Here is an 11833-nt window from a genome sequence, read left to right as displayed (position 1 = left end):
CAAGATCCGAAAAACGCTGTTGTAACTGTAGTTTAAGTTCAGAAAATATATCCGCCTCGAATTTCTTTGGGAATGGGGATTTCGCTAATATTTGAAATTTTTTACAGCGTGGAAAATGGTCAAACTTGGTTAATGTGATTTGTGTTTCAAACAATGCAATTTTTTTACGATAGAATACGTTTCACATATGAGCACTGTTTTCCCCTGTAATTTTAAGTTAAATTCGTTAAGATATCCCACGATGTCTGTAGCAAATGCTAAATTCCATAGCCATTCATTGTTAGATAATAGTGGTTGTGGGCAGTTTTTCTCATTTAGAAAAATTTCTATTGCTTCTCTGAGTTCAAAAAATCTCAAAACTTTTCCATTGCTGAGCCATTGAACTGCTGTATGGTAGGGCAAATCAGGATATTCGGCTTCAATCTCTAATAAAAAATCACGAAACTGACGATAGTTAAGTCCACGAGAGCGAATAAAGTTAACCTCTGACACAACTGGTTCAATAACACATGACAGATTGAGGTGTTTCCCACAAAGAGCCTGCTGGTGAATAATACAATGAACTACCAGAGGTTTTGAACATTTAGCTTCTTCGCAAGCCTTAAAAATTTGTCCAACTAATCCTTTCCCCGTTCCACACATATTTTTGCCACCATCAGTTGTGACACATTTTAATTCGCGCTTTCTAATTACCTAAAGGCCAGAGGTGAGAACAATGCTTACAAAGTTGTCTCTCCTAATCCGTTCTTTACATGGAAATTTTCTTCGTTCAACGGAAACCATTTTAAATGTAATTACCAAGGGGAATTAAAAAAAAAATCGCTATAAAGAAGTTGGTTAAACAGAGGTCCGACTGTAATAAAATCAAAAATGAAGCAATACATAACTAATCGACTGCGCTATTAAAATGTTGGGGATGGGTCCCCGCTCACCCGACCGTAGGTTCGGCTCTGGATACTCAATAATTAAATTCAGGATTTCATTTGTAAAATAAATGATCGTCTCAACAATGGGCTCGCAAATTTTCCAAAAAAAAAAAAAAAAAAACAATGGGCTCTCGCTAGCCCAGTGCCCATTATAGCTCACCACTGGTTACGGTTGCTTGAGAGAACAGGCGGTAGATTTTTGGCTGCTGTAAAGGGATAAGTATTTTTTGACAGTTTTACCGTATTCTTCGTTAATTAACATACTACATTGTATTTTACAAAGATATTAAATAAGTTTAGTAGCGTTCGTTAGCTTCTTATTTTGAATTAAACTAGCGATTTTTGGAATTTAGACTCCCTGTGTTGTCGCCAATATTGTTGAACTAACTGCCATATTGTAATCGATAAGAAATAGCGCAACGTATATATCTCGAACTGATAGCTTAAAACGTAAAACTAGATAACGTAATACGAAGCACTGTATTAGGAATCTGTTAGCTTAGTATAGTATTATCAATTAATTAAAATATTTATTAATCTTATTAAATTTCATTGTTAATTAAACCGTATACGGAAATCATGACCTAGACTAGAGCTGCGAAGCAAAGATCACAGACTAGCCACAGCGCTGTGACTCGGGGGAGAAACGAAGAGGGCGATTCTCCAACGCATCAGTCTCAAAAAATGTGCGAAATGTGAAATGTTTGCTGAACTTACTAAAACAACACATGTATAGCCAAGGAGGATGTCTTTGTGTGTGCTAGATGCCTAGTGTCAAGAAATTAGGCACCAACTCAGCGTTCTGATGGGCGTCAATGAGAGCTTGAGGTGTAGGGTAAATGCCCTTGAAGAAATTAATATGAGAGGCCCACAAGCTCTCAACGGCAGTGCTCATTCCTGTGCATCAGGCAACACAGAGGCAATCTCCAAGGCAGAATGTGCCGGTCCCACAGGAACTAGTTATTGTTGGTGACTCTATTGTCAGGGAGACAGGGAATATACTATGCAAGAAGGATCGGTGGAACAGGACCAGGGTATGTCTGCCAGGTGAAAAAGTTCATGAAGTTGTAGAGCAGATATCATATTTTAAGGATACAAAAGATGATAATTTTGTACACGTTGAACTAATGACATTAAGAGTAAGAGATCTGCAGATTTACTAAACAAGTACAGGTCAATGTTGAAAAAAGTTGCGAGTTAGAGTTGAATGTGAAAGTGTCTGTAATTGTGCCCAGACAAAATAGGAGGGAGTATATGACGAGAGCCTTGTAAATCAATTCGGCCCTGGAGATTGTGCAAGGCTCAAGGGGTAGAATTTTTTCCAGCCTAGTCTGTGCTTGTTGACAGGAGAGAGTTTTTCTAAAGGGATGGGGTACACTTAAATAGAAAGGGTGCAAAAATATTTGCTGATGTTATTGAGGCAGAGTTAGGTGGGGGCAGAAAACTGCTAGCTTAGAGGGGGATACACAGCTAAAAGGTTAACCATGACCACAGGCAGAGGCAAAAGTGATTCTTGCACTGCCTCTATTAGAATAAACACGGCATGGAAAGCAAGGCATTGGAGATTTCCAGGAGTCATAGTGAAACAAATAAATACATGGGCTGTGTTAGGGTAACTAACAGGTGCATATACACCAATGCTAGGAGTATAGTTAATAAATTTGATGAGCTTGAGTGCTAGTCAAGACATCAAAGGCAGATACTGTTTGGATATCAGAGATGTGGTGTAACACAGATATAAGCAGTGCAGAGTTGGAATTTGGGGAGAACAATGTGTACAGAAAGGATAGACAGGACAGGAAGGGAGGAGGGATTCTGCTGTTAGTTAAGAAACACACAAAATCTAAGGAAGTGCACTCAGTTGATGTTAGTGGACAATGCAATGTTGAGGCTGTTTGGTGTGACATAAGCACTGGGAAAGGAAAAATGAGAGTAGGTGTGTGTTATAGGCCTAATGAATTTGATGAGTATAATAAGCAATTGTGCAGAGAAATAGGGGGGCCAGTAAATCAGAATGTCTTATAATGGGGGATTTTAATTTTGCAGATATTGACTGGAACTTGTGGTTTGGTCACACACACTAGAAAGACTTTTTTAAATTTATTGGATGACTGTTTTATACAGCAGCACGTTCGAGTGGCAACCACAGGGAGTAATACTCTTGGTCTAATTATCAGCACTGATTATTCATGCATGAAGAATTTGCAGATAAAGGAACCACTGGGTGACAGTGATCACAATGTACTGATATGGGAATTACTTAAAGATGTAACTACCATCAAGGCTAAAGGGACGGTCTTTTGCTTTCATAAATGTGACTACAGGGGGTCTCAGACAGTTTTTAAATTCTGTACAGTGGGATCAACTGATGATGTTACCAATGTTGAATTCTATATGGGAAGCCTTTAGGGACTTAATCTTGGAGGCTACTAGACTTTTCATTCCAACTTAGAAATACTGTTCAAGGTTCAGGTCAGGCCTAAATATATGTCAGATGAATTAATGAGGCTTGTGGTAGAGAAGAAAAATGTATGGGACGCATATAAATTATCAGGTGACACAGAAGCATATGGCAGATATAAGTTTGTCTGTAATCAAGTCACAAAGGAGGGTTAGGCAGGCGAAGGCAGATTACGAGAAATGTTTGGTAAAGGATGCAAAGAAAATCAGCAAAGAGTTCTTTACTTATGTAAACTCTAGAAGGAAAGGAATGGATCAGATTGGACCACTTAACATAGATGGGTTGACTATTGATGATCATGCTCAGGTAGCTGATAAACTGAATGAGTATTTTGCACCTACATTCACACATGAGGAGTCATTCAATAAGAGGAATGCCAGAAGTTTATCAAAGTCTAATAGGGAGCTAAGTGATTTTGTAATAACTGAGAAGAAAGTGGAGGAGAAATTGTTGAAGTTAAACATAAGGAAGGCACCTGTGGTGGACGGGATCTATCCAGTTATATTAAAGGAAGCTGCAAAGGAAGTAAACAAACTCTTAGCCATAATTATGAGAGCTTCCTTTGACTTAGGAGAGGTCCCCATGGACTGGAGTTGTGCAAATGTATCACCATTTCACAAAGCGGGATTCAAAAGGTGACACAAGTAACTAAAGACATGTTAGTTTAACCTGGGAAAATAATGGAGTCACTGGTCAAAGAAGCATTGCAGGATCATCTAGACAAGACTGCAGTAATAGTTAAGACACAGCATGAGTTTGTTAAAGGGAGGTCTTGTCTAACCAATTTGATTGGATACTATGATGTGGTCACAAAGGAACTGAATGCCAAAAATAATTTTGATATCATATACTTGGATTTCAGGAAAGCTTTTGATACTGTTGCACATAGAAGACTGCTGTACAAATTGGAGAGCTATGGCATTAAGGGTAAGTTGCTACAATGGATAAAGGGAAGGCTGATTGGGAGATGACAGAGAGTGGTAATCAGTGGACACTGCTCTTTGTATTATTAGTGGAGTTCCCCTGTGTTTGGTGCTGGGCTCATTGTTGTTTTGTGTATTCATCAGTGATATTGATGAAGGTATATTAGGATAAACGTCCAAGTTTGCAGATGATACAAAGGTTGGCAGGGTTGTTAAAGACAGTATGCTACTCCAACTGAATCAAGATAAGGTGGGGGAAATGGGCTGAGAAGTGGCAACCAAAGTTTTGCATTTGTCAACCATTGACAAATGCAGAGTACTGCATATGGGTAGCAATAACCCAATAGAAACATACCAACTGTGTGGTACTACACAGAGGGAAGTGGAAAGTGAAAAAGACTTGGGGATAATTGTGCAGTGAAATAAGAAGTTTGCTGCGCTGTGCAGATGGGCTTCCAGGGCTGGGCATGGAGTCTTGTCAATGATATATAGGAATTTTGCTAGCAGCAACAGAGAGGTTATTATCCCATTGTACAAGGCAATGGTCAGGCCACACCTAGAGTACTGTGTAGAGATCTGGAGGCCTCATTTTAGGGAGGATGTAGAGTTGCTAGAATGAGTACAAAGAAGTGCAACAAGTTTTGTGAGCGGAACAAAGTGGTGTCTGTACCAAGAAAGGCTTTAAGTCCTGCAAATTTCAGAACTTAAACCTTTCTTGGTATGAGCACCCCTGGAGAGTAATCACCTGCTAGGTGATCTGATTGTGGTGTATAAGGCCTTGAATGGGTTGAGCAAGCCTAATGCTGATGGGATTCTTCCTCTTGCTCAGATTAAGAATCCGAGGGAGCTTAGATTCAAATTGAGGAAAGACAGTTGCAGAAGAGATGTGCTGACATTTGCCTTAGGCCAGCGGGTGGTTGATTGGTGGAACATACTACCATCATTTGTTGTAGAAGTTGATTGCCTAAATAAATTTAATGATGCTGCATAAGCTTGCTTTCTTGATTCTTATGCCTCTACTAATACTAACCTAGAAATTCCAACTGTCACTACCGTAAATATAAAAATTCAAAATGGTTGTAATTTGTTATACAGTATTTATGATGTTCCTTTATTGTTTCTTCGAGAAGAATTATTCCTGAGTAGTTTTGTTCTCAGGGATTTTCTCGCATTTGGATCAACATTTTAGGAACATGTTTGCTTATTATTTTTTGCCATTCAGAACACCCAGTGTAGGCTATATTATTTTTTTCATTGATGTGGACATTTTTTCTTACGTATTCTTATTCTCGTGGTGATTTTTCCCCCAGATTACTGCAAGCTTTCCGTTTCAATACAAATATAGCAAAATATGTGAAGAAGACTTCCAAGACTAATAGAATCTTAATTATAGAAAGGCACGTACTTTTTTTGCACATAACAATATCAAAGTTATGTTTTCTCGTTCTGGTTATTTGTACTGTTATATTATAAATAATTTGTACTTCACGACATTATTGACTAGAACATATAAGGTAAATTTTACTGGTTTATTTTCTATTGTTGACAGCTTATTTTCGAAAAAATACGATTTTTGCTAAATCAACCTCCTGAATAGTGCAAGATTACTCAAGTTTCGTAATAAAATACAAAATAAAAAACATGTATAAATCCTGATCAGTCAAAATGTATTTTTAATCAATAATAAAAATAACACTGAAAAGGATATTTTATAAATTTCGAATTTATTAAAATTCAAACAGAGACGTGAAAGTAGAGTACAAGAAAGTACTTTTAATTTCCCGCCATACATGACGTCATAATGGAAGAGAAATAGAAGCTCTCTTTAACGTCCTCTCAACTGTGCATTTCAATCCCTCGCTCTGATATAAATAGCACCGCAGTAGCGTGGGTCCACTATGTCTTAATCTTCGCTCTCCGTACTAGCTGCGTGTTCGTTTTCAAAGATGCCTCCCCAACCAAGTGGAAAAGCCGTAAAGAAAGCCGGCAAAGCCCAAAAGAATGTTCGTGTTGGCGACAAGAAGAAAAAGAAGAAGAGGAGGAAGGAAAGTTTCAGCATCTACATCTACAAAGTGCTGAAACAGGTCCATCCCGATACAGGCGTCTCCAGCAAGGCCATGTCTATCATGAACAGTTTCGTGAACGATATCTTCGAGCGCATCGCTGCCGAGTCCTCCCGTCTGTCTCATTACAACAAGCGGTCCACTATTACCAGTCGGGAAATCCAGACCGCTGTCCGTTTGCTGTTGCCAGGGGAGCTGGCGAAGCACGCCGTGTCAGAAGGAACGAAGGCTGTCACCAAATACACCAGCGCTAAGTAAAGCGTGGCACTTTCCCAAACGGCCCTTTTCAGGGCCATCACATTGTGATAAAGGGATATCTCTCGTACGATCATGTTTATTTATTTTTTTTAAATACGGTAAACCCCCGCTGTTCGCGAGGGTTACGTTCCTTGAAATGAAAATAACTATCAATTTAAAAATGCGCCGCGATCTACCATCCCAAAAATTTCATTACACAAGGTGCACAAATCAAGGGATAACTGTATATTTAAAATTCGTCGTGATCGACCGAAATTAAATCCGCAATCGACTGGTAGATCGCAATCAAATCGTTGACCACCCCTGCTATATAAGCTTGCTTTCTTTCATCATGTGCCTTTGCTAATGGTAATGCTTCACACGGAGAAGGCAGATGAAATTGATATTTAACTTGTATTAGTGAAGTTGTATTTATATTAGTGGCTGAACTTAAGAATACAGTATTGTATTTTTTTGGAACAAGAAAGATGTCCCACCGTTCTCAAAAACGTTTTTAACGATCGTTTGCTGAATCATGGTTATTTTTCGTTCACAATCAAGCTTCAACTTTTCATAAACACGTTCTGATTTTCAAGATATTTCTATGTGTGAAACTTTTGTTGATTTAAATGAATTGAAATTAAAGTTGAGTGAACAAAAACATCAAGAATTTTTAACAATGAATATTAAGAAAATCATTTCAGAATTATAAGAAAAGCAAAATAATTTATGTAAAATTATTTAATGGATCAGTTCAATTATTTTACAAACCTGCATTGACTATTTGAAACAATGGGACAACGCCTTCGTAGATATGGATGTATTGTTTTTGAAAGGATTGTTTTGTGAGATTCCATTGTGGACGAAGGCTAAGGTGAGCGTTTTTTTTTTTATTTCAAATTAAAGTAAAATGAACATTGACGATGGCGAGTTATTCGGTGAAGTTTGTTGTGTTAAAAATTATGTCACTAAGAAAAACTCTTAAGAGTGGCGACAAAATGAGGATCTGACCCGCCATCATAAATAGGTTGAGATATTTAGATATTTTATTGATAAACAAATACCTTTAAAAAATTCTAGAATTTTATCTGTCCCCCGAGATCAAATGTTTTCTGAGTGAATATTTTCGGTAATAAACAATATGTGGACCAGCGAAAAAACACAACTAAGAGTTGAAACAGTGGAAGCATGCATTTACACTAAATGCAATTTTTGATATGAGTTGTATGCAGTTTTATGACTTTAAAAAAGTACATTCATGCAAAAAATATGAAAATGGATTTGTCTTTTTTTATGTTAGATATTTTTATTGGAATATGCGTGTTTTTTAATGCTTTTGTAAACTTTTTCTTAGTTTTGCTCTTGAGCTTTCTTTTGCAAAACAAAGTAATAAAAATAAAATTTTTAAAAATTTTTTTTATGCATCAATTTCAGAATTGCCCTTTATTTTCTCAAAGAAAATATGGTCACTGAAGCTATGACCGAAAACAGAGACCCAGTCCTTTTAAGGAAAAAAGTAGATCGCATCACATATTAAGTTGGCCACTCCTGTTATATAGCATCAGCCCAAAAAAAAAAAAAAAAAAATCTTATTTCACCCATCCACTCGCTCCAAATGTTTGTCAAGTTCTGCCCTGAATATATTTAAGTTATCAACTTCTACAACGACAGGTGGAAGTTTGTTCCACCAATCAACAACCCGCTGCTAACGGCAAACTCCGCACATCTATCCTACAACCGGCTTTCCTCAATTTGAAGTTATGCCCTCTCAGGTGATTATTGTGAGCAAGAGGAAGAATCCCATCCGCATTGGGTTTGCTCAAACCATTCAAGGCTTTATCCACCTCAATCAGATCACCTCGACAGGTGCCTAGTCTCCAGACACTAATTTGTAAAACTTAAGCCTTTCTTCGTTAGAGCAACCCTTTGTTCCATTCACTAGTCTTGTTTCCCTTCTCTGTACTCGTTCCAGCAGCTCTACATCCTTCTTAAAATGAGGCCTCCAGACCTGTATACAGTACTCAAGGTGTGGCCTGACCACTGCCTTATACAAGGGGATAATCACCTCCTTATCCCTGCTACAAAAATTCATATATAGCATTGACAAGACACCATGAGCTAGTCTTGCAGATCGTCTGCACTGCTCAGAAAACTTCATATCTGCCTGCACAATAACCCCCAGGTCCTTTTCATTCTCTACCACTGTCAGTGTGGTACCAAAGAGTTGATACGTTACTCTGGGATTACTGCTTCCCATATGCAGTACTTTACATTTGTGTGCCGACCGGGCTAGCCGAGTGGGTAAAGTACCTGCCCGGCAACCCAAAAGGTCGCGGGTTCGATTCTCGCCTCGGGCTTGGATCAAAGTACTGCAAAAACCTTGGGAGGTGCAATATGGCCACAGAAGCCGATGCGCCAACAACTACCAAATCAAATCAATTTACATTTGTCAATGTTAAACTTCATTTTCCACCACTCAGCCCATCTACTGAACTTTTCTAGATCCTGTTGCAGCAGTGTACTGGCATTAACAGCCCTGCCAATCTCTGTATCGTCTGCAAACTGGACATTAAGCCTGATATACCATTATCAACATCATTTATAAATGCAGAAAACAACAATGGACCCAACACTGAACTCTGCGGCCCCACTAATAACATTACTCCACAAAGAGCAGTGTCCATTGATTACCACTCTTTGTCTCCTCCCACTCAACCATTCAATTTGTGCAGCAGTCTTCCATGTGCAACAGTATCAAAGGCTTTTCTAAGATCCAAATATATGATATCAAAGTTATTCTTTGCATCCAGTTCCTTTGTGACTACATCATAGTATCCAATGAAATTAGTCAGACAAGACTTCCTCTTAACAAACCCATCCTGTATCTGAGCTGTAACTGAAGTCTTGTCTAGATGATCCTGCAATGCTTCTTAAATTAGTGCCTCCGTTAATTTCCCTGGAACAGAAGTTAAACTAACAGGTCTGTAATTACCTGTGCCTCCCTTTGTGGAGTGGGGGTCACATTTGCAGAGCTCCAGTTCATGGGCACCTCCTCTGAGTCCAGGGAAGCTCTCATAATTATGGCTAAGGGTTTGCTTATTTCCTTTGCCGCTGCCTTTAATATAACTTGGATAGATTCCATCCACCCCAGGTGCCTCTCTTGTGTTTATCTCCAACAATTTCTCCTCCACTTTACTCTCAGTTATTACAAGATTATCTTGCTTACTGCCAGAGTTGAATACATCTCTGGTATTCCCCTCGCTGAATAACTCCTCATGTGTGAATGTCGATGCAAAATATTCATTTAGTTTGTTAGCTACCTGAGCAGGATCATCAACAATTTAACTATCACTATTCTTCAAAATCTGTATTTGTGTCTGAACCTAAGAATATTGTATTTTTTGGAACAAAAAATACAATATTCTTAACTTCAGCCACTAATACAAATACAACTTCACTAATACAAATACAACTTCACTAATACAAGTTCAATATCAATTTCATTAGCCTTCTCCGTGCGAAGAATAAGACTGTGTATTAAGTGGTTCCATTCGTACAATAAAAGTAAAATGACTAAACAAAAATAAAGGACAAAAGTGAGTTTTTGAAAAATAAATAAATCTAAAGGACAGCTTCCTTAAATAAAAGACGTATGGTCACTGTAGTGAAAGCATACATCCACAATTTGTTACTGATAAGAAGTTGCACTACTTGGCTGAATCGCGTTGCATTCTCAAATCTTTTAATTACTTAATTAAAATTAAGTGATTTGTTATATAAGTACAAAATTATGCAGCACTAACGTAATGTGTGAAGGAGAGTGATGTTAACTTGTTTAACACGAATATTCATGAAAGTTGTAGGTTAATTATAGTATGTTGTTATTGCGATACTTATCACAAGTACAGGAAGGGAAGGAAATAATTTTTTTTTTCTATCAAATTATGTTTGTGATAAATTTTTCATGGATAGTGAATATTTTAATTTTCAATATGCGAGTAACAACGGTTATAATTTATCAATTTTGCATTCTAGAACTGCATTAAAAAAAGAAAATTCTTGTTTATTCTCCTGCAGGACGACTAGGACCGAGCAATTTACAGTTCATTATAGTTTACAATGAATAAAGCCATGAGCAGCATTTTGGTTATTATTATTTTTTTTTTTGTAGTTGTTGGCGCATAGGCTTCTGTGGCCATAATGCACCTCCCATGGTTTTTGCAGTACTTTGATCCAAGCCCGAGGCGGGAATCGAACCCCCGACTAGGGTTGCCAGGCAGGCACTTTACCCACCCGGCTAGGTTATTCTGGTTTATATTTCATTTACATCGTAATGATCTACGTAAATGACATTAAATCATTTACGTTAACAGTTGCGGTTGCTTCTAGGAAACCTAGAAATTCCAATCGTTACTACCATAAATATAAAATTCAAAATGATTTTAATTTATTATAATCATGATTTTCCTTTATTACTTCTTCGGGAAGGGTTATTTTTGGGTTGTTTTGTTTTCAGAGGTAATTTTCCAAGATTTGGATGAACGTTTTAGAAATATGTATGCTTTTTTGAATGTGTATATATTTTTTTACCATTCAGTATCCATTTAAGGCTATATTATTTATTTATTATTATTTTTTTTTCATTCATGTTGGCATTTTTTCTTATGTATCCTTATTGTCGTTGTCATTTTTTCCTAGATTACTGCAGGCTTTCCGTTTCAACACATAATATATCAAAATATGCAAAGAAGACTTTCCAAAATTAATAGAATCTTCATTATATTATTTTTTAATAAATAAATATTTTTTAATAAATCTTCATATTATTTTTTTTTTTTTGCACACTTGAATATCAAAGTTATGTTTTCTCGATCCGATTATTTGTACTGTTATATAATAAAAAATTTGTACTTCACATTATTGACTCGAACATAAGGTATATTTTTGCAACCTGTTTTTTTTTTTTTTTTTTCTTCTATTGTTGACAGCTTATTTTCGAAAAATAATCACAAAAAACACGTGTTTAGTTTAAACAATTTCTCTAAATTGGCGTCCTAAAATGTGCAACATTACTCAAGTTTCATAATAAAATGCAAAATAAAAGACATGTATAAATTTAATCAATAATAAAAAGCACTCTGAAAGAATATTTTATAAATTTCGACTTTCATGAATTAAATTTCAAATTCGTGTAAGTACAGTACAAGAAACTAGTTTTAATTT

At 36.9% G+C, this 11833-nt stretch overlaps 1 protein-coding gene across 1 annotated transcript; it reads left to right on the top strand.

Moving 5' to 3' along the window:
* Window positions 1-6233: 6233 nt before the first annotated feature.
* LOC150090851 (histone H2B-like) lies at window positions 6234-6631 on the top strand. Its single transcript, XM_090380353.1, has one exon. It carries the CDS (start codon window positions 6257-6259, stop codon window positions 6629-6631), a length of 375 nt encoding a protein of 124 aa, XP_090236479.1. The 5' UTR covers window positions 6234-6256.
* The last annotated feature ends 5202 nt before the right edge of the window (window positions 6632-11833 follow it).

The sequence above is a fragment of the Mastigoproctus giganteus genome, chromosome 1, assembly GCF_048544385.1.
Source record: "Mastigoproctus giganteus isolate SK-2022 chromosome 1, ASM4854438v1, whole genome shotgun sequence".
Lineage (NCBI taxonomy): Eukaryota > Metazoa > Arthropoda > Arachnida > Uropygi > Thelyphonidae > Mastigoproctus > Mastigoproctus giganteus.
This window is presented reverse-complemented; position numbering and strand designations above follow the sequence as displayed.

Bases quoted from the DNA above. Each gene is read 5' to 3' on its own strand.
- LOC150090851 (XM_090380353.1), top strand. From the start codon at position 6,257: ATGCCTCCCCAACCAAGTGGAAAAGCCGTAAAGAAAGCCGGCAAAGCC.